General features: G+C 38.9%; 1 protein-coding gene and 1 pseudogene across 1 annotated transcript in view; one reads left to right on the top strand and one right to left on the bottom strand.

Moving 5' to 3' along the window:
• Positions 1-24523, bottom strand: part of MSH2 (mutS homolog 2) — an 81823-nt gene that overhangs the window by 31399 nt on the left and 25901 nt on the right. Inside the window, exons 7-8 of the mRNA XM_043603330.1 lie at positions 17099-17298; positions 2992-3101 (exon numbers count right to left, since the gene is read on the bottom strand). Of these exons, the coding sequence (XP_043459265.1) occupies positions 2992-3101; positions 17099-17298 (310 nt within the window). The remainder of the gene's footprint in view (positions 1-2991; positions 3102-17098; positions 17299-24523) is intronic.
• Positions 22579-23011, top strand: LOC122466884 (annotated as a pseudogene).

The raw sequence follows: 24523 nt of genomic DNA, 5'->3' as shown, positions 1-24523 counted from the left end.
ACAATAGCCAAAGTATAGAAAGAGCCCAAATGTCCATTGACTGATGAATGGTTAAAGAAGATGTGATATGTATATACACTAGAGTATTACTCAGCCATAAAAAAAAAAATGAAATCTTGGGGCACCTGGTGTCTCAGTTGGTTAAGCATCCGACTTCAGCTCAGGTCATGATCTCACGGTTCGTGAGTTCAAGCCCTGCATCAGGCCCTGTTGCTGACAGCTCAAAGCCTAGAGCCTACTTCAGATTCTGTGTCTCCCTCTCTCTCTCTGCCCCTCCCCTTCTCACTCTCTCTTTCTCTCAAAAATAAACATTAAAAATATTTTTTTTAAAGAATGAAAATTTTCCATTTGCAACAACGTGGATGGAACTGGAGTATATTATGCTAAGCAAAATAAGTCAGTCAGAGAAAGACAAATATCATAGGATTTCACTCATATGTGGAATTTAAGAAACAAAACAGATGAACACAAGAGTAGGAAACAAGATGGGGTGCCTGGGTGGCTCAGTCGGTTAAGCGGCCGACTTTGGCTCAGGTCATGATCTCACGGTCCATGAGTTCGAGCCGCGCGTCGGGCTCTGTGCTGACAGCTCAGAGCCTGGAGCCTGTTTCAGATTCTGTGTCTCCCTCTCTCTGACTCTCCCCCGTTCATGCTCTGTCTCTGTCTCAAAAATAAATAAACGTTAAAAAAATTAAAAAAAAAAAAAAAGAGTAGGAAACAAGAAAAACAAAATAAAAGCAGAGAAGGAGGCCAACCATAAGAGACTGTTAAATACAGAGAACAAACTGAGGGTGGCTGGAGGGATGTTTGGTGGGGGGGGGGGATGAGCTAAATGAATGATAGGCATTAAGGAGGGCACCTGTTGGGATGAGCACTGGGTGATATATGTAAGTGACAAATCACTAAATTCTACTCCTGAAACCATTACTACACTTTATGTTAACTAACTTGTATTTAAAAAGAAAACGAAAAAGAAAGGGAAAAAAGAAAAAGAGAAAGAAAAAGAAAAAAGAGAAATGTGAATTTTTCACCCCACCCCGGACCAAAAGAATCTGATTCTGGGGATGAAGCTCAGCAACCTGTTTCAACAAACCCACCAAGTGGTTCTGATACATGCTTAAGCTTGAGACCCACAATATTAAAGCATGGCAACTTTTAGAAGAATAAAGCTGGCCACAAAGGGCAAAATCAACGGCAGCATTTCATCAGAACTAAGCTGTGGTGACAATGAGGGGCTCTAGATTCCTGCCTCCCCACATCCCTAAGCTAGTAAGAGTTTTTGTTAACCTCCAAGAACTATGCCTCTACAAGCTTTCATTTAAACATCGTTTACAAATATCCAACCCCACCCAATCACCGGGAAGGCCACATCTTCCGCTTGGGAGGCAGTGGTATTTCGGGATTAGATGTTTCTTAGCAGTATTTCTGCCTCCCATTGATCTGAAAGTTGCACACCTTAAATCATTCCACTCATAGCAACATTACAGAGGTAACAATAGCTAAAATGCAAGTTTTCCCAAATGAGGGGTAAACAATGCAAGTCTTTTGGCTGTTTAGGCCCATCACTGACAAAACAGTCCCAGAAAAGTGAAGCATTTACACCTATATATACATATTCATGTACTTCTAAAATCCAAAGAACACAGAGTAAATGAGGTTTAACTTCTTTAAACCTCAGTTAACAATTCAATAAAAACAAAATAAATCGACATCACATGGGACAAACAATTCAAATCCAGTTATTAAGAACGCAAAGAATCTAACAATTTGCAAACCGAACTGTTACCTTAATATGAATAATATCAGAGCACATATTCCCTGCATGATCATTTTTGACAGGAAATGTAGTGTAGAAAATATTTTAAATATTATTTTTAATGTCACAAAATTGGAAAACACTGCATTCAGTGGCCCCATAATAAATTTGTTCTATAAATAAACTTTTAACAGTAAAAATTACCATTTCATAAATTTTGCTTTCAAATTCATTTTCATAAAAGGTATCTTCAACTACTTCAAAAACTATTCCTATTTTATACTTATATATATAAATTACTATTTAACATTGTTAAAGACCCGAGGTACAGGTCACTTATAATCTAAAAGCTCTCCTCAACTAATTAGAAATTTGGAACTAAACAGTATTTAAACTACAGTTAACTTTTTAGTTATATCAACAGCTACTTAGGAGACACACGTATAATCTAACCTCTTCTCCCAAAGACTTTCCTACATGGAAAATAAACAAAAGAGAAGTTGCCTTCTCTTATGTTCCACATCTACATTTATCCTCTTCTCTTTTCCAGAGACTATCTCCCTTCTCTCTTGAAATTAAAGCAAAATTTAGATTGCCTATGTGAAATCTTTTATTTGTGAGATTTCCTTTAACAAAGCCAGTTGTGCCCAATATTCATTGCCTCTGTTAATCTTTCTTCGTCCACTAAAACAATTCTTAAAAAAAACAAAAACAAAAACAAACTTTCCTCATCACTTAATCTTACATCCACTGTCTCAAAGGTGCCTTACAGGGGCGCCTGGGTGGCGCAGTCGGTTAAGCGTCCGACTTCAGCCAGGTCACGATCTCGCGGTCCATGAGTTCGAGCCCCGCGTCCAGCTCTGGGCTGATGGCTCGGAGCCTGGAGCCTGTTTCCGATTCTGTGTCTCCCTCTCTCTCTGCCCCTCGCCCGTTCATGCTCTGTCTCTCTCTGTCCCAAAAAAAAAAAAAAAAAAAAAAAAAAAAAAGGTGCCTTACAAAGGCACCTGGGTGGCTCAGTCGGTAAGCATCCGACTTCGGCTCAGGTCATGATCTCACAGCTTGTGAGTTTCGAGCCCTGCATCAGGCTCTGTGCTGACAGCTCAGAGCCTGGAGCTTGCTTTGGATTCTGTGTCTCCCTCTCTCTCTCTCTGCCCCTCACCCGCTCACAATCTGTCTCTCTCTCCTTCAAAAAGAAACAAACATTAAAAAAAAAAAAAAAAGAGTACATTACATACCTGATCCATATCTAATGTTGTTTCTATCATTTCCTGAAACTTGGAGAAATCAGAACGAAGATCAATAAGAGGAGTCACAAAAACTGCCAAGAGTAATCTCTGGTGTTTTCCTAAAAGAAAGCAAAAAATAATAAAACGTTCTTATCTACAAATTTTTTTAATGTTTATTTATTTTTGAGAAAAAGAGAGAGGGAGACACAGAAGGCAAAGCAGGCTCTAGGCTAAGCTGTCAGCAGAGCCCAACACAGGGCTAGAACCCACGAACCACGAAATCATGACCCGAGCTGAAGTCAGATGGCTAACCGAATGAGCCACCCAAGCGCCCCAAAATGGTCCCATTTTTAAAACTTCGTCTAAGATAACAAACAGCATTTGATCCAAAAAGCGCAAATAGTGCAGCGGGTCTCCAAAGTTACTATTTACTCCTGTAAATTTAAGTCAAATGTGTTAAGTATTTATTTTATAGAAAGGGAAATGATCTGGCTCTCTAAGCTTCCTACTAATAAAACACTACCTTCCCTGCCTGTCTGTAATCTCCTTCATCAAGAGCACTAGAGATGCAGAAACATGACATTAATTACAACTAAATGAATTGCATTTCTTCGTAGATTTAATAACCCAAAGCCAAAGTCGTTAAAATGTCTCTAACTTACCTTATATCCCTAATTTCCATTAATAATACAGTGTTCCAATTAACAGAGGTTAAATCAGGTCAAGTATTTACACTGGCACTTTACTTGATGCTATTTAAGAGCACATGCTGGGGAATTACAGAAGGAGTAAGTGAAGCAACAAAGTGTATAGTGTGAAAGGCCTGAGTACAGACCTGGGTGCCAATCCCAACTCTGTTATCTCCTGGCTCTGTGATCTACAGCATGTTCTCTGAGCCCCTTTCCCTTATCTATTACGATAGGAGTAATGACAATAGCTACCCAGAAGAGGAATAAATGAGATAAGGCTACACAACACTTAACATAATGCTTGACACTTAACAGAAGCCCAGCTATAATTGGTTACCTTGCAAGGATTTTTTTTTTCTGATCTCCAATAAATTCTTTTACAAGAATTCTGCAAGTGATCTCTAGCATACTGCATTTTGCTCCAACCTTTTCTAGAAATATCAGTAGCTCTTGATTGAGAAAATGATGAAAAGCTACTATGAAGTCAGCAAAATTGTTTTAAGAATTCATGTTTTATTAATCACAACAGCATCTACACACATTTAGAAAATAGTACCTATGTGTGAAACATTATTTAGACAGTCTATAACCAACACTTTGCCCACATAATGTCTGTTGTGCTTCAACGCCTGGTTCTTTATTCTGAATTAGCTCATATGCTATTGGTAAATAGGGGAATGATGGAAGCAAAGTGTGGAGGTGGCACTGGTTCACAAATCATCTTTTTCCCATCCCATTAATGTTTTGAAATGATCAAGGCAAGCGTCACACAATGGAAGAGTAAACTTAGCAACCTATGAAGACCTCAGAGTAGCTGGCTTAATGGCCAGTGTACTTGTCATTATGCTAAGATACACGGAAAAGCAGAGAATACACGAGAAGCACAAAAACATCTGCTGGTGTTTACTAGAATTTTTATTAATTCTTTACCCTGGTTCAGATTTTTAACTTTTGTGAAAATGACCTTTATTAGAAGCAAATGCCCTCACAGGGCATCTCAAAGGAGGTGACAAGAACGCTAGACTTTAACGCTGCAAAGAGTCACATGATGCTGCTGCTGGGTACAAATGCAATGGAGACTTCTGTAGGCAACTGTTTTATTAAAGTTTACTACTGCTTCTGTTAACAATTTTTTTATGTTCATTTATTTGAAAGCATGCATGTGCACAAATAGGGGAGGGGCAGAGATGGGGAGAGGGAGAATGACAAACAGGCTCCATGCTGTCACTGCAGAGCCTGATGCGGGGCTCGATCCCATGAACCACAAGGTCATGACCTGAGCCCAATTCAAGAGTTGGACGCTTAACCAACTGAGCCACCCAGATGCCCAATTAGTAATATTAAAATTTTTTTCATGTATTTTGAGGTCCACCTTAACTCTATTTTTTCTATAAGTTCTGTTATGTTTTCTAATACGACTTTGAAATAAAATATGCCAAGAATAAACATGTGGTATTATTACAGAAATATCTGTATAAACTTCAGAACCTGTCATCCTCAACATGTCATCTAGTCCCTCAAGCATATAGGCCCACCTTACTGCAGCTCTTCTCAGAGTCAATAGGCCCCTTCTGAGCTCACTGGCTCCCTATCCTGCAAACTTTCACTAACATCTTGAATTCTTTCCCCTACCTATATTTTGTACTAAGCCCCAGGCACTGATTTCCAACTGAGTTTTTTTTTCCCCCCAACTGGTTATATTTTAATTAAATTAATTAAATTTACTAAGCTATAATTCACATAGCAAGCAATTCTCCATTTTAAAGGGTACAATCAATGGTTTTTATTTATTCACAGATTTGTGGGACCACTGCCAATTGATTTTTGAACTCTGTCACTGCCCTCCAAAACACTGGGAACCCATACCCATTAGCAGTAACTTTCAGTTCCCCTCCAACCTCCTGCCACTCCTCCAAGTCCAGGCAATCCACTTTTGGTATATAGATTTGCCTATTCTGGCTATTTCACATAAATGGATATGATATTGTGACTGCCTTTTTTTCAGTTAGTTTTCAAGGTTCATCCATGCTGCACCATGCATCAGTACTTCATTCCTTTTTATTGACAAATATATTCCATTACATAAAAATAGCACATTTTATTTATCCATTCATCTAGTGATGGGCATCAATTGGTTTTTTATAAACTCCATTTTTCACTAGTTACCACAGTCTAGAAAGCCCTATACAATATTCTAGGGTCTTAACACAAGGACTACAGACCCTTGAAATAAAATACTGCATAAACATAGAAAAGAAATAAATTCCACCTTTATTTTCTCTAACGTCTAACTGGTATCTGGCATTAACTTTCATTACTAATGTAGGCAATAAACCACCATTAAAGATGTTAGAACTTCACTCCAATCATGTTATTTAATGCATTAATAAAAAGGACTTATTTCTTTGTCAGGAATTTGTTTTAGGGGTGCCTAGGTGGCTCAGCTGGTTAAGCAACTGACTCTTGATTTTGGCTTGGGTCATTATCTCATGGATTAAATCCTGCATTTGGCTCTGCACCGATAGCACACAGCCTGCTTGGGATTCTCTCCCTCCCTCTCTGCCCCCTCCTCACTGGTGCATGCTCTCTCTCTTACTCTAGCTCTCAAATTAAAGTTAAAAATTTTTGTTTTATATTTGGATGACAATATTTCAATATAACTGGGTTTCTTTTGCAACTCTATGTGTTTCATTTAATGCATTTAAAAACATTATTTTGAAGAAGGGTTCATAGGCTTTATTTAGGGTCCACAGCACAAAAAAATTAAAAACCTCAGCTAGATCTTACCTCTCTGGCATCTACTCCTAACATGGCCCTTATTCTCTATCTCTGTGCTTGACCACTCTAGCTCTCCTTCACTCCATCAACAATTCAAGCCTTAGACACTTGTACTGGCTGGTCCCACTAGCCTCCCCCTATATCTTACCAGCTGGCAACTTCTTATCATACAAGTTCCACCTTAGAAGCAATTCGAGAGGTTATCCTTGACCAAAAGACCTAGTGTTTCCCCTGGACCCAGCCAAGTCACTCTATCCTATCAATATAATATGCTTTCTTTATTGTATTATTACTATTTAAATTCTTGCTCGTTGATTTATTGTCTATCTCCCTCTAATCTTCCACTATTACTGACCCTCCATAAGAACAGGGATCTTATCTGCCATATCTACTATTGTACCTCCTAGGATAAGGCCTGGCACAAATTAATCATCTGTTGAATGACTTACTGAAGGAAGGAAGGGCCTGATAAGGCAATCAATCACTGGTTGGTTATTGATTTATTTATTTAGACTGAATGAGCAAGGGAGGGGCAGAAAGAGGGAGAGAGAGAATCCCAAGCAGGCTCTGCACTGACAGCACAGAACCCCACAAGGGGCTCAAACTCACAAACCGCAAGATTACGACCTGAGCCGAAAACAAGAGTCAGACGCTTAACCAACTGAGACACCTAGGTGCCCCTGGTCATTAGTTTTGATACACACAACACTCATCTAGCAAGGATACCAGAGATGACACAAAGAAATAACTGTTAGCTTCGTAAGTACATCAAAATGTGAAATATTTAAGAAATTACATCATTAAATAATTTCTGTAGGAACACTAGATTTGCTGCCAGCCACCAAAAGATTTTAATTTCTTGGAGTTGCTGACACCATACACAAAAATAAACTCAAAATGGATTAAAGACCTAACTGTGAGACATGAAACAAGAAAATTCCTAGAAGAAAACATAGGCAGTAATTTGTGACACTGGCCATAGCAACTTTTTCCTAGATATGTCTCCTAAGACAAGGAAAACAAAAGCAAAAATCAACTATTAGGGCTACACCAAAATAAAAAGCTTTTGCAGTGAAGAAAACCATCAACAAAACAAAATGGCAACCTACTGAATGAGACAAAATATTTGCAAATGATATATTCGTTAAGGGAATAATATCCAAAATATATAAAGAACTTACACAACTCAAGACCAAATAAACAATCAGATTAAACTGGTCAGAGGATCTGAATAGACATTTTTCCAAAGGAGACAGATGGTCAAGAGACACATGAAATGATACTCAACATTATTAATCATCAGGGAAATACAAATCAAAACCACAACGAGAAATCACCTTACACCTGCTGAATAGCTAGAATAAAAAAGATAAAAAATAAATGTTGGCAAGGATATGGAGAAAAAGGAATCTTCATGCATTATCGGTGGGAATGCAAACTGGTGCAGCCACTGTGGAAAACAGTATGGAGGTTCCTTAAAAAATTAAAAACAAATATTGTATGGTTCAGTAATTCCACTACTGGTCATTTTTTACCCAAAGAAAACAAAAACACTAATTTGAAAAGATATACCCATCCCTATGTTTACTGCAACATTATTTTAAGTTTTATTTATTTATTTTTGAGAGAGAGAGAGAGAGAGAGAGAGAGAGAGAGAGCGCGAGCAAGCACACAGCAGGGGAGGGGCAGAGAAAAAGAGAGAGAAAAGGAGATACAGAATCTGAAGCAGCGTCCTGGCTCCCAGCTGTCAGCACCGAGCCCGATGCAGGGCCTGAACGCACAAAATTGAGATCATGACGTGAGCTGAAGGCCACTCAACCGACTTGAGCAACCCAGGCACCCGTACAGCATTATTTACAATAGCCAAGATATGGAAGCAATGTTAAGTGTCCACTGATAGATGAATGAATGAAGATGTGGTATGATGTACACACACACACACGCACACACACACGCACACACACACACACAAACACTGGAGTATCAGTCGTAAAAAAAAAAAAGGGATGAGATCTTGCCAATTGTGACAACATGGATGGATCTAGAGGGTATCATGTTAAGTGAAATAAGTCAGACTGAGAAAGACAAGTATTTTATGATTTCACTTATATTTGGGATCTAAAAAACAAAACAAACAAATAAGCAAAAAGGAGAAACAGACACATAAATACAGAAAACTGATAGCTGCCAGAAGGGTAAGGGGTAGAGAAATGGGTAAAATGGGTGAAGGGGATTAGGAGATACAGGGTTCCAGTTATGGAATGTATAAGTCACAGGGATGAAATGTACAGCATACGGAATATAGTCGACGGTATTACAATAGTATTTACGATGACAGGCGGCAGCTACACTTTTGAGTATAGCATAAAATACAGAGTTGTTGAATTACTATGCTGTATACCTGAAACTCATGTACCACTGTGTCAACTGTACTCAAAAAAATTTTAAGTGAAATAAAGAAAGACTATCTAATCTCAAGTTAAATGAGCAAATAACACTAAAAATCAAAACAAACTACAGGACAGTTCTGGACAGCACATAGGAGGTACCTCCTTACACATGCCCTTGTGACACTATCCTCAGATCCATGCCTGGCCCTAGTCACAGGTCATCTAAATCAGACTGTTCAAATAGTCCATGACTGAGAAACTCAACCTAAAATCTATATTAATTATGAAGTTAGCCTATTCTATCAAATATTTTGGTAAATGGTAATAAAAAGACCTGAGTTTTGATTAACAAAGATTTAAACAATTTATTCTATGCCTACATTTCCTTGACTAATTGTACACAAATTCTTTGTATTATCAATTCTAAACTAGAAGTTTTATTAAGCATAATTAAACTTTATCTGATCCCTTTAATAGATTTATGAAATAGATTTAAAAGTCCAGGTAAGTGGAATAAATACTAGTAAGATACTGCTAATGAAAGTTTAAGTATTCACACAAATATAAGGCTGGAGCCAATAAATTACCAAATTAAACAAAAAAGCCAAGCGCAGGTGAATCATGGTAAAATGTCTAAGTAATCAGATAGCTCTGAATGACGACCTCTGGCACATGGCCATTCCCGCTCTTCTTTCACTGCTATCAGCACTGGTCAGCACTCTACAGTACGGGCCTCTCATCCTTCCTCATGCCCCACCCCCTTCCTTCACTCATCTTCTCTTGTCAGCTTCTCCAGCCACGTCATCCCTTTTGTTTAAGCACAGCCACCTGTCTCAGTCCCCCCACATGCAAGTAATACCTTCTCTGACACCATCCTCATTCTCCTTTATGACTACTGTCATTTTGACAAAATAGTACTTTTCTATATTGACTTTTTCTTCTGATTTCATGGATTATTTATGAGTATCATTTTATACTTGTGCTAGTCCCTATGAGATCAAAAGAAACCTATTGGTCTCTGCCCCCAGTTCCTGGCACAGAGCTCCTATAAACCTTGTAATTTCCTAAGTGGTTTTTTTTTTTTTTAATATTTGTTTATTTTTGAGAGAGAAAGAGAGCAGGTGATCACGGGGCAGAGAGGAGGGAGACAGAGAATCTCATTTGGGGCTCGAACTTACAAACCATGAGATCATCATATGGGGCAAAATCAAGAATCAGACAACCAATGGAATCACCCAGGAGCCCCCATAATTTCCTAAGTGTTAAGAGCACTAGGAGCATCTCTTGTACTAAAAGGGTGACTCTAGGGGCACCTATCAGGGTCATGAGTTTGAGCCTCACATTGGGGTAAAGTTTACTTAAAAAAAATAAATAAAAATAAAAATAAAAATAAAGGTGGGCTCCTGGATGAAGGCTGGTTAACAGACAGACAAAACCATGACTAGAAGCTCTAGATGTTCATCTGTATCCTCTAATGAAACTGGTAAATATGGTTCCCTGATTTCTGTGAGCTGCTCTAGCAAATCAGGAGCCCCTGGGTGGCTCGGTCGGTTAAGTGTCTGACTTTGGTCCAGGTCATGATCTCACAGTTCATGAGTTCAAGCCCTACACCAGGCTCCCTTCTGTCAGGGGGAGCCTACTTTGGGTCCTCTGTCTCCCTCTCTCTGCCCCTTGAACACTCGTACTCACTCTCTCAAAAATAAATGAACATTAAAAAAAAAAAAATCCAAGGAGGTTATCACAGGAATCTTTAATCTATAGTCAGTTGGTCTGGTGTCTTGTGGGACTATACCCTTAACCTTGGAATCTGGTGTTATTTCCAGGGAGACAATATCAGAGCTGAGTTACACTGTAGGACACACAGCTGGTGTCACAAAAAATTGTTTGGTGTGGAGGGAAAAGTTCCAAACATCTGGTGACTAGAAGTGCAGTGTTCTGTATGAGAGATATAGGAAAACGACTCACAGGAGAAAAACTGAGTTTTCCTTTACAGTCCCAACTTCATAAGATTATTTTTCCTTTCTCTCACCCATCACTTATTATAGCAATTTTCTCATTTAATCTTTTGGTATCTATTCTTGGGCTAAGAGTCATATTACCCTTGTATTTCTGTCCCTCCATCAAATTACTTCCACCCAGATCCCACTAAACATTTGCAACAAAATATACTAACCACTAAAATACACTAACTAATCACCATAACAGAAAGCAAACAGTGTTGGTGAGGATGCAAAGAAGTTTTCTTCTAAATCCTGTGACTGGAACCATAAATGAGTACTACCTTCTTGGAAAAGTAATCTGTCAGTATAAAATTACTTGCTGTTAAAAGGCAGACCAGAGGACTTCTTCCTATAAGTTACAGGAAGCAATTAACGTGTTCTGAAGGGGAAGAAATGACATGATCAAATGAGATGAGCTAGAAAAGATAACTATGGTTTCATTGAGGAGGATGCACAGAGCAGGGGAGGAAAAATAGCAAATGTGAAAATTTTAAGAAGTATATTAAACAGAAACAGATGATTAATTGGATACAGGAAGAGGGAAAAGTTATGCACCTCAGCATAAGTGCTGTTATAATAAAATTTATCAATAAAATCATCTGGATACTTATAGGAGCTGCTTTAAGCACTATCAGAAATTTGCCGTAAATGCACAATATTATTTAGATTTTGCCTCAACTTTTTAATTTTAAAAGATACAAGGGGGCACATGGGTGGCTCAGTTGGTTAACTGTCCGATGTTGGCTCAGGTCATGATCTCATGGTTTGTGAGTTCAAGCCCCATGTTAGGTTCTATGCTGACAGCTCAGAGCCTGGAGCCTGTTTCAGATTCTTTGTCTCCCTCTCTTCTCTCTCTCTCTGCCCCTCCCCTGACCATGCTCTGTCTCTCCCCCTCCCTTTCTCTCAAAACTTAAACATTAGGGGCGCCTGGGTGGCGCAGTCGGTTAAGCGTCCGACTTCAGCTCAGGTCACGATCTCGCGGTCCGTGAGTTCAAGCCCCGCGTCGGGCTCTGGGCTGATGGCTCAGAGCCTGGAGCCTGTTTCCAATTCTGTGTCTTCCTCTCTCTCTGCCCCTCCCCCGTTCATGCTCTGTCTCTCTCTGTCTCAAAAATAAATAAACGTTAAAAAAAAAATTGGTTAAATAACTTTGCTTTTGAAAAAAAAAAAAAAAAAACTTAAACATTAAAAAAAAAAAAAGAAAAAAAAAGATACAAGGAAGAAGGGAAGCCAAGTATATTTTTCAAATAACTATTTCTTACAGGAGAAAGATGATTTAGAGTAGAGCTTCTATCACTCAATCCAAGTCAGCTTTGTAGACTGTTGCTGCCCTCTGCTGTCTCAGAATTTACTTTTATTTTTTTTTTTAGGAATAACATTAATATAACTTTAAACCTAGACTTAATCAAAAACAAAAACATCACAAGGTGATAGGAGAACATACTCAATTTCTAGCAATATACTCACATACTTAAAAATTTTTTTTAAGTCATGACTCTGCTTTTAAAAATAGTGAATTTGGTTCATTTTACTCATAAGTTGGCCTCAGTTTTGGCTCTCTCCATGAAATCAGTAAACTAGGACCTATGTTAAACTCATCAAAATGTCATTCTGTTATTTTGTTTTGTAAGATTTTATTTTTAAGCAATCTCTATACCCAACAATCGGCTCAAACCATAACCCCAAGATCAATAGTTGCATGCTCCACCGACTGACCCAACCAGGCACCTCCATTCTGTTGGGGGTTTTTTTTTAGAGAAAACTCAGATTAGTTAAGTTCCTAATGACTAGGGCACACCTGGAGTATCCAATATTCCATGTTATAGAAAGAAAAGAACGTGGCCCTTGGTACCACAATATCTGGAATAGTCTTCCTCCCCTAATATTCTCTAGGCTAGGTGACTTAAATACTTTAAAGCAGACATCAGTTGCCAAAGTGGATAATGTGAAGCATTTGATTTAGATAATGTTACGATCTCTCAAAGGTCTATATAACCTAAGTGTAGCCCCAAAAAAGTAGGAAATTACTGACCTGTTGCAAAACTCTCCTTGACTACATGAAGCCCCATATATGCAGGAGGAAGAGAGCCAAGCTACTCTCAAGACCAATTCCTAACTTCTGTGCTTATCCCAGGCAATGAAAAAGATTCACCAAAGAATGGGCACAAGAGTATTTCTTACCCTTTCTCTTGGAGGGGGAGGAGTAGTTTATATATGCTTTTGAATAGCTGATGAAAATTACAGATCTTTTCCCAGAAAAGACACATACACAAAATCTTGTATGAAATGTCAAGACACTTCTAAGAATTCATTCAAAACTCCCAGCTTTAAAGTTCCTGGTATTGAACGAAAAAAGTGCCAAAAACCGAACTGGGGTGGGAGGAGTCTTAAGGGAAAGGCAAAACATAGAAGGACCCAGCAATTCTACTGCTGCGTATATATCCAAAAGTAACAAAATCATTATCTGAAAGAGATATCTGCACTTCCTTGTTCACTGCAGTAGACTTACAACTAACAAGATACAGAAATAATCTAAGGGTCTACTGATGGATAAACGTATAAAGAATGGGGCACCTGTGTGGCTCAGTCGGTTAAGCATCTGACCAGCTCAGGTCATGATCTCACCGTGTGTGAGTTCTAGCCCCGGGTCAGGCTCTGTGCTGACAGCTCAGAGCCTTAGAGTCTGCTTCAAATTCTGTTGTCTCCCTCTCTCTCTGCCCCTCCCCCAACTCAAGTTCTGTCTCTCAAAAATGGATAAACGTTAAAAATAATTTTTTTAATGGATAAAGAAAATGTGGTGTATATATACAATGGAATATTACTCAGCCATTAAAAAAAAAAGGAAATACTGGGGGGCCTGGGTGGCTCAGTTGGTTAAGCAACCAACTCTTGATTTCAGCTCAGGTCATGATCTCACAGTTCATGAGTTCGAGCCCCATACTGGGCTCCATGCTGACAGAGCCTGCTTGGGATTCTCTCTCTCCCCTTCTCTCTCTGCCCTACCCTGCTCACTTGCACTCTCTCAAAGTAAATAAAAATACTTTTAAAATGTTTTAAATTTTTTAAAAAAATAAAATAAATCCTGCCACTTGTGATAACATGGTGGGCACTTTGCTAAGTGAAGTAAGTCAGACAGAGAAAGTCAAATACTGTATGATCTCACTTATATGTGGAATCTAATTAAAACTGAACTCAGAAACAGAAAATAGTAGGCATCTGACTCTTGGTTGCAGCTTAGGTCATGATCTCTTGTTTGTGAGATCAAGCCCTGTGTTGGGCTCTGCAGTGACAACACAGAACCTGCTTGGGATTCTCTTTCTCCCTCTCTCTCTGCTCCTCCCCCCCCTACTCTCTCTCAAAATGCTCCTCCCCCCCTACTCTCTCTCAAAATAAACTTAGAAAAGAAAAAAAGAGGGGCATCTAAGTGGCTTGGTCAGTTAAGCATCCGACTTCAGCTCAGGTTATGATCTCACGGTTCATGAGTTCAAGCTCTGCATCAGACAGATCCTCTGTCCGCCCCCACTTTCTGCCCCTCCCCCACTCATGTGTGCTCTCTCTCAAAAATAAACATTTAAAAGTGAAAGAAAGAAAGAGGAGTGCCTGGGTGTCTCAATCAGTTAAGCGTCCAACTTCGGCTCAGGTCATGATCTCACAGCTCGTGGGTTTGAGCCCTATGTCAGGCTCTGTGCTGACAGCCTACTTCAGATTCTGTGTATCCCTCTCTCTCTGCCCCTTCACTGTTCACACTCTTTTTCTCCTTCAAAAATAAATAAATAAATAATAAAAATGAAAGAAAGAAAGAAAGAAAGAAAGAGAAAAGAAAAGAAAAGAAAAGAAAAGAAAAGAAAAGAAAAGAAAAGAAAAGAAAAGAAAAGAAAAGAATGGTGGTTGCCAGCAGCTAGGGTGGGGAAAAGGGGGAAGGGGGTCTAAAGGTACAAACTTCCAGTTGTAAGATTTAAGTTCTGGAGATGTAAGTACATCATGGTGACTTACAGTTAAAAATACTGTACTGTATATTTGAAAGCTGCTAAGAGATTAGATCTTAAAAGTTCTCATTGCAAGAAAAGAATTGTAACTATGTGAGGTGACAGATATTAACTAAACTTACTGTGGTAACTACTTTCCAATACGTACGTATATCAAATCATGTTGCACACCTAAGCCTATAAAGTGTTATATGTCAGTTACAGCTCAATAAAACTAGAAGGAAAAAAATTGTCAAACTCAGCATTTAAAGCTGGTGTGATAAGGACTGGACTGTGCTGGCTGGATTTAGCAATAGTAAGTAACTTAGCAAATGCCATTTCAGTGCTGTGGTCAGGGCTGAAAGGCAGCTGAGCAAATGGAAGATGGAAATGTAGGCTTTCAGAATCTTGACTAGGAATGGAAAGCAAAAAAGAGGTGTAGGTACAAGAAGAGTACAGGAATAAGGATTTTTTTTTATTTTTATTTTTTTTTTTACTATGGGAAGGAAAAGATGTAAGGTTCAAAATAGCTACAAGTGGTTAAGAGTGAATTAACTGTTTACAGAGCCTACCCCCATGATAATCTGATTATCATAGCCCTAATACTGGTCAATCCCCTTGTGCTTCCAATGGGTCCTATTGGAATGGGGCCAGAGGATATGGAATCAGAAAAGCACAGCACTATAAAAGATATTCTTTTAATGGACGAGGAAACTGAAACACAGGGAAGGTAAATGGCTGCCTAAGCCACACTAAAGGAATGCAGAAACAGGAAAGATAAAGACCCATTTCCTTTAATTCCACATTAGTGGAACAAAATGCAAGGGCATTTAAGTCTCATCAGTCTGCGGAGGAGCCTTGGCTTGAGTGGGAATACTTCTTCCACAGTGGTACTTTAAAATAAGCAGCACTTAGGTATCTTCTACACTTTAAGGGAAAAGGTCATCATGAAATTTAAATTAAATCTATGCTTATTTTATAGCTTGTCATCATAGAGTTGAATTTTTCAAGTCTGTCTGCAGAAAAAGCTTTCTCATAATACTGAATAGTTTAACAGTTCTAAGGGATGGTGATTTTTAACTCTAAAATTTAAAATGCTTTATGTATGAGACATATAACTTCATAATCACTGAACTGTTGTAGAAATTTAGGATTCACTTAAAAGTTAAAAACTACACTTGTAAGAGCAAAATGATTTTATCCATACTATATCAGTATGTAAAACTTTGTTCACTTCATTCTGGTAACTTCACTGTGACATCACCTGTTAGAGATCATCAAAACTTTTCGTCTTAACTTGATTTTATAGGTATGCTGGAAAGGTTCACTCCAGCAAGCCTGGAATTAGCCTGAACGGTTTTCTTAAAGTTCCTTTATGGCAATGTTCCCTGGTCAAGGCATCAAACATATCCTGTTGTTCTGTAATCATAGATCTGAGGAAATTCAAGATTGTTTGTTCAGCTTGTCAGCACTGTTTTTGATTGATGATTTGCAAGAGTCTCAATGAGGCCTCCTTGCACTGGAAGGTTCTGCTATACAGGCTAGTTATAGAACAGGAAAATGCCCACAAGATCAGGAAAATGTATGAAAAGTCCAGCAAGAGGCAACCTGGCTCTTGGTTTCAGCTCAGGTCATGATCTCAGTTTCATGAGTTTGAGCCCCACATATGGCTCTGCACTGACAGTTCGGAGTCTGCTTGAGATTCTCCCTCTCTCTCCACCCCCCCCCCATTTGTACTCTCTCTCTCTCTCTCTCTCTCTCTCTCTCTCTCAGAATAAACTTAAAAAAAAAAAAAAAAGTCTAGCAAGACTCCATTTTAAGCTCCCTAGCTCCAAGGTGTTCTGCATACATTGGTGGTTCCTAATGTGAGAGAAAAGTGCACCTCACCAAGGACCTTTGAAAAGGAAGGACAATAGGAGCCTACAACTGACCTCCCTGGACCCCTGCTGTGAAACTTTGGCTGTGATACATTATCCTTACGTTAGTGCTGCTGCTAGACTGCACTCCTTTCCTTCAATAAACTGTAGATTTGAAAGCAATGTCATTTTGGGCCCTTGAGTCTTCTATGGCAACTGAGCCCTGCTAGTCCAATAAACCCACTTACTCTGACATTCACTTGTAAAAAGCAAAAATTATAAGTTGTCTCATGATTCCGGACTTCTGCAACATAGCTACAGGTCAATACAAACCTGTTACTAGAAAAACCTGAAGTGAGTTACCAGACCCAATTTTGTAAGGACAGTACATTTGCTAAGTATATTGAGAGTGAAGGAAAACAATAACAAAATCATTGTTACCTTCATATTTTTCCAGAGCCCGAATAACATTAGGGAGTTGATTTATACCCTGATAGAGTCGGTAACAATCTTGTAAGTTTGCTGCCTGTCTTTGAAATTTCTTGGCAAGTCGGTTAAGATCTGGAAATCGACGAAGTAAATCCTCTTGTAAACTCTGCCTCAATTCTGCATCTTCTACAAAAGCTTCCACTAAATTTAGTCTGAAATAAATTACATTAGAATTAATGTTAAATATTTTGGCTTAAAATTAAAATCTGTCTACTACATACATAAGAATCAACTAAATTAATTCAAAAATTCCACACAGGAAGCTTGAATCTATTCTGAAATGTAAACTTCCTAGGATGGAAAGCTCCATAATAGAAAATGTAAGCAGTTTCTGATTAGTTAATAACCAAATTAATGTTTAGTTAAGTAGTAGTATCAGAAGATATAACACATACCCATTTCATTTGCCTTTCATCGAATTGCCATTTTTTAAGCAGAAGAATTTCATTATTGGGATATCGTTGTTACTGACACATCAGTGAACATGTAAACAATAATCTTCAATAAAACAGAATTACAATTCAAGAATGTTGCCAAATCCAATACTTATTCTATCAGAAGGTCTTATAAATTTTCAGAATGCATTCTAAAATTACCTTTTGACAGTACAAAGCCCCAAATTTCTAATTAAAAAGCAAATAAGTTTATTGCTTCCCCAAGTCAATAAATAAAATCTTGGTGTGTTCTAAGAACTATAAAACATGCAGCTCATATTACTTTTGCAATGTATTGTAATCCGTGGCTTTCCATTTTCTTCCCTGTAACTCACAGCAAGAAATGTTTTTACATCATGATCCAGCATATGCATGCATAGATATCGTAGGAGGCATAACACGCCACCTCAAAACATGCTACTTTAGTGTCCTTAAGGACTGTTTTGAGCTGACAACAATTAAGAAGCAGAAAGAAAAGCTCTCTGCCTTCTCCCCATTTGCCTAAAAGCAGGACATAATTTACAGATGTCCTCTCTTCTCTCTTTACCAGAAAGGACAAAAGTTAACCACAACTTTAGATCCTTATCAGCCTGGAAACGGTACCGAGGAATCCACACACCAAATTTTACTTACTAGCCTTTATCTATCATTAGTTTCCCATCACTTCGCCTTAGGAACTCAAAATTCTTCTCCTCTGTCTAGTCTCTTTGAAAATTTATTGTTCCTTTTTGCTAAGATGCTATATATGCCCAAGTTCTAATCAACCCCGAGTCACTCATCTGAGTGCTCCTGCGTATAAGCATAAATTTCAGTGTGTTTTTCTCTTGTTAATCTGTCTTTTGTCAGTCTAATTTATAGGGTCTCTGCCAGAGAACCTAGAGGGTAGTAGGAAAAAAGAAATTTTTCTTACCTACAATATATAATTAAAATAGGTCTGGGATGCCTGGGTGGCTCAGTCAGTTAAGTGTCTGACTTTGGCTTAGGTCATGATCTCATGGTTTGAGAGTTGGAGACCCACACTGGGCTCTGTGCTGACAGCTCAGAGCCTGGACCCTGCTTCAGATTCTTTGTCTCCCTGTCTCTGCTCCTCTGCTCATGCGCTGTCTCTTCCCTCTCTCTCTCTCAAAAATAAATAAACATTAAAATAAACAAATAAATAAACAGGCATGCCTGAGTGGCTCAGTTGGTTAAGTGTCCAACTCTTGGTTGGCTCTTGGCTCAGGTCATGATCTCACAGTTTCATAAGTTAGAGCTCCACATCAGGCTCTGTACTGATGGCAGGGAGCCTGATTGGGATTCTCTCTCTCTGCCCCTCTCCCGCTCACACTGTCTCTGTCTCTCTCAAAAATAAATAAACTATTAAAAATAAATACATAAACAAGTTTCACAAATAATACTTACTCCTACTATATGTAATGGACTCATTTTTCTCTTATATTTAATTTGTCAAAAATACTAGTTTTCACCCAATGCACTAATTTCATAACCCACCACTGGGTCACAACGTGCAGTTTGAAAAACTATGTTGTAGAGGTTATTGCAACAACACATATTTCAGTATAGCCAAAAGGTAAATTTGAGTAATCAAAGGTAGAGAAGGGGCACCTGCCTGGCTCAGTCGGTAGAACATGCAACTCTTGATATCAGGGTGGTGAATTCAAGCCCCACATTCGATGTGGAGCCTACAAAAAAAGGTAAGGAAAATAGCCATGGGTATAACAGATGGTCCTAGGTGCAGAAGGCTATCAATGAGCAACCATTTTCCTTATATTTGTAAACTATATGAGCAGTAAATTAACCCTCAAATTACATAAGGACAGAGAAAGGAAACAAATCAGCTTTCTAAATTTCTTAAGTATTTACTTAACTCTCCATCACCATTTATAATTCCTCTACCACCAAAATGCTCATCCAGCATATTATATGAGGGGAAAATTATGCTGCCCCCACAGTAATCACATGATGACCACATATATTTAAAGCAAGATTTCTGAACCTCAACAATACTGACATTTAAGCTAGACAATTCCTTGTTGTGAGAGGGCTCTTCTGAGCTCTTTAATAGCATCTCTGAGTTCTACACACTACACTCTCCAGTGACAACCCAAAATGTCTCCAGGCACTGCCACATGTTCCCTTGTGGGGAAAGTGCCCCAGGTTGAGAACCACTGGTTTAAACTTGAATAAAAGTTCACTTTTTAAAAGATGAAAATTAACAGAAAAATAACTGAAACTCTATAGAATGCCAAGATAATATCTAGGCAGCTGGCAGCAGATATACGTGCTATGGCAAATTGGCAAATGTCAAATTAGTGGGGGGAAAAATCTGCTACCAAGCCGGTATTATACTGTGTACTAGTCACTGGGGCTCTAAGTACTTACTACTCCAGAAAAGATTTCTATGGTTGTACTCTAAATTTAAAAGACAAACCAGAAATTGAACAGTCAAGTCCCATAATCCAATGAAACAAACATGGGCCTTCCTACCTAAGCCTCTGGCTCTAACTGAGCATCTCCAAGGCTGGTCTAAGATCACCAGCATGGAAGTTACTTAGAAGTGGATAGTACAATATTCCTGGGGGTGGGACTCAGCAGTGAAATTTCTACGAGCTTCTTATGCACCAACAGTTTGATAAAGCCTCAGTTTTAACAATCACAAGAAATCTCTGAGTTCTCATGATAAAGCAGGGAAAGCAGTGTTAAGAGGGTGAGGAAAGGATAAAAGAAACCTGATGCTTGGCTGACCCACCCTTCATCTTTCTTTTTCTTTTGTTTTCCCAAGACTCTCATATCCTTAGGCTACTCTCAGGTAAATGTTAAGAATCCACAGAGAAGATATTTCTGATTAAGAATCTTCCCATGCTGGGGCACCTAGGTGGTTCAGTCCGTTAAGCGACAGACTTCGGCTCAGGTCATGATCTCACGGTTCATGAGTTCGAGCCCTGCATCAGGACTCTGTGCTGGCAATTTAGAGCCTGGAGCCTGCTTCAGATTCTGTGTCTCCCACTCTCTGTCTGCCCCTCTCCTGCTCACTCTCTCTCTCAAAAATCAACATTAAAAAAAAAAAAAAAAGAGTTTTCCCATGCTTCTTTCTTATTCCAACTATTTTATCACTGTTTCCTCTCAAACTCACCAGGGAATGGGTCTTACGTCATCAACACCACCTTTTGGCCCATACCACCATCTTCCAGTAATCTGCCAAAATGACCAACACAAAGGGCAAGAGGGGCACCTGCTATGTTCTGTAGGCCTTTTAGAAAACAGAGATGGTCCTTTAGCCACATACATGCACATGTACAAGAGATGATAATGACACTGCAGACATCAAGGGAATGGCACTGTTCAAAAAGGAACGCCCCACAAATGTTACCATGGCAAAACTGGAAGAGTCTCCAGTGTCATCCAGCATGCTGTTAACAATGTTGTAAACAAACAGGGGCAAGATTCTTGCCAAGACAACTAGTGTACATATTGAGCATATTAAGCATTCAGCTTCCTGAAGCCTGTGAAATAAAATGATCAGAGGAAAAAAGGAAGCCAAGAGAAAGATACATGGGTCCAAATGAAGCACCAACCTGCTGCACACAGAAAAGTTTGTAAGAACTAATGGAAAAGAGCCTGAACTGCTGGAACCCATTCCCTATGAATTCATGGTATGACAGAAGAATCAAGAAAGAAAGAAAGAAAGGAAGGAAGGAAGGAAGGAAGGAAGGAAGGAAGGAAGGAAGGGAAAGAAAGACAGACCACCCTCTAGACTGTAAAAATGTTTCTCTTCATTGAGTATAAGTGTGGTATCCCCTCCTCCCAAAGAAATATTTAAAGCAACCTTTGTGTCCTTAAAAAATAAATAACAGTTTAAGAACATTAAATTTCAGTAAGAATATTAAGAAGTTGAACAGTACAGGAATGAAACCACTTCTGAAACATATAGTACAGGCAATATACACCACCCCCTCAGTTTCTGGCCCAGGTATCATTAAAAGCCCAATAAATTACTAGTTTCACAAGTCTGTTCAGTACACCATTTCAGAAATAATTACAGTGTCAGTTTATGTTCTGGCTAATAAAGTTTTTAAAAAGGACTGCTCTGCTAATGTTTCTATGACAATGCCACTCTTAGAGAATCACGATTTTAGAAGCTCCAAAGTTACTGTTGGCATAACATAGTATACCTGTCAATCCTCAATAAAATTACTCAGCTATACACAATTTGACACATTAATTTGCAAACTGACTGGAATAAAGACAATTTTTTAGGGTAAAATTCGGACAGAATAAATCATGAAATTAATCATGAAATGTTTTCGTATGTTAAAATCCACATTCTGTCCTTTCTTTAAAACTAGCATTTCTGATCTTTCGTTGTAAAAATAGTCGACTAGAATTTCACGACAGCATATTTATATGGCTGAGGACAAATTTGGTATGGTTAAATGCAGCGAGAGCCACTCATCTGATGCATATTCTGGTAGGCCTGAGAAGATTAAAAAAGAAAGAGTATGGCAAGATATAAAGAGAGGAAATGCTTTTAAGGAATATTCAATCTAGTGGAGAAGGACATGCTCCATCTTACAGTTAGTGCTGAGTAACAACTGAGATACAAAATGCAATGCAATGTGATGCGGATAAGTAAGTAAGGATTCCTATGGGAGCTAGGAAACTTCACTTTGGGGTATTTCATTTGCCTGTATTTTGAAAAGTTGGGATTTACAGAGCTAAGACTTGGGGGAGACGACTTGGGATGGGAGGCCACAGCAGAGACTTGAAGGAAGAAAAGTACAGGATGCACTGGAAAACTGAAGCAGAGAAGAAATAGGAAAAAACTATGTCCAGAGGTAAAATGAAAAGGTTGGCTTTGGAAAGGAAAAAGCACTATCTCTTCTTTTAAGAGCCATGGAGTAAAGACTGAAAATACAGATATATTTTGAGATTACAAGGATTAAGGAGGAGATCATCTGTTCAGAGGCAGAAGGCAGCTGAAGGCTTTCAAGGAAAGTAAAAAATTGGGGGTTGGTCACTGTAACTTGTCATGTAGTAAAATAAGAGGAGACATGCTCCAGGCCTGGGCCAGAGGACAACGCAAAATGCTACGGGACCCTGGGCCAGGTGGACCATGGATGGGATAGAAGTGACCTTGGAGCAGCACTTCAAGGAAACAGTGAAGAATCCATCCACTGTTGGAAGTCCTGTGCACAGGTTCACAAGGACTTAATCTGGGCTGCCATGGGACCCTGTCAGATGAACATGCTGGGGTGCTATCTATTTTAGCCCAACAAGTAGCAAGCTAACCTCAGACCCCACTGATACTCCTGTGGTGCGTCTAGAATCAGATAATGGGAACATTATGATCCAAAAACAGGACAGGATCACAGTGGCAGTCACAAAATGGCCTCTTGACATCTCACGTCAGTTTTCCAGCAGACTGTCATAGAGGCTCGATTCTACCTACGTTAATGATCTTGTAGAACTATTCAAGTTCCAGTAGTTAGACCATTTATTTGGTATGCATTAGGCACTTTTCTATTAATTTTAGAATTTTAAGCTGCTTTTTGACACTCAATGGACTGACTTATCAAGATATTAGTAAGAAAGGATCATGTTTTAAAGCAGGAGGTCCAAGTCACTTTGTACACAGAATTTTGATATGTTTAATAAATCTGGTCAGAGGAAGAAAAAAAGTAAGAATTGAGTAGCAATGAAAGCCAGCAACTCTTAATTGAGAAAGACAGCTAAGGAGAGAGGCCAGCATGACAAAGGGCCAATGGAGCACAAGAAATTCTATGGTGCCTTTGAAAGCACTGGAAAGGCAGTGCCTTTGTGGTGCAGGCTGAATTGGAGGCAAATGAACTTCAAAGGGCTGAGCAGATCAGCTCAGAGCAGAATAAAGCCTTGCCACTAAACCTGATTTAGAAGCAAAGAAAATAATGGTGGGAAAGCAATGGAATGTAAGCCCTCCGGCTCTTCCTTAGAGGTTAGAGCAATGCTTCACCATTATAACGAAACTACACTCACTGTATGACCTCCAAACCACTGTTTCCACAAAATATGGACTATTAACTAGTTTGCCCTGGCACAAAAATATAACCTGGAAAGAAGTCTAGGGACCTTAGGAGTACACTGTCTCAAAAAGCATGATATACTATCACCTAAGCATCCCCACGGCTTATCTAAATTTACAGGACCAATACTTTTATTCAGAGACTTAAGTTTCTAATAAGACTGTTACATTGATCATACTAAATTTTATATAAAAAGAAGTAATTCAATTTTAAATTAGAAGGCAGTAAGAATACCATATTTAATATAAACAAAATTTTTCATCAGCAATTTAATTTTTTTTTAAGTTTATTTGAGAGAGAGAGAAAGCACAAGCAGGGGAGGAGTAAAGAGGGGGAGAGAGAGAATCCCAAGCAGGCTCTGCACCATCAGTATAGAGCCCAATGCAGGCCTGGAATTCACCAACCTTGAGATCATGATGCGAACTGAAACCAAGAGTCAGATGCTTAACGGACTGAGCCACCCAGGTTCCCCCATCAGCAATTTCTTAGGAGTGAACTATTTCATATGCTCACTATCATGTATTCAATGTTCTTTAGAGAATTCTAACTTGAAAACTACCAAGACTTCATATGAATCTATGGAAAGACAAAAACCAAAAACCTAGAAGATTAAGAGCAACAGTCCTAGTATATGAGCAAACGTGAGGACTCTGGGACATATCAGAAAACAAGTGATGGGACACCTGGGTGGCTCAGTCAGTTAAGCATCCGAACTTGATCTTGGCTCAGGTCATGATCTCACAGTTCTTGAGATCAAGCCCCGGGTCAGGCTCTGCACTATCAGTGCAGTGCAGAGCCTGCTTAGGATTCTCTGTCCTCTCTGCCTTTCCCCTGTACACATGCATGCCCTCTCTCTGTCAAAATAAACTTAAAAAAAAAAAAAA

This window comes from Prionailurus bengalensis, chromosome A3 (assembly GCF_016509475.1).
Source record: "Prionailurus bengalensis isolate Pbe53 chromosome A3, Fcat_Pben_1.1_paternal_pri, whole genome shotgun sequence".
NCBI lineage: Eukaryota > Metazoa > Chordata > Mammalia > Carnivora > Felidae > Prionailurus > Prionailurus bengalensis.
This window is presented reverse-complemented; position numbering and strand designations above follow the sequence as displayed.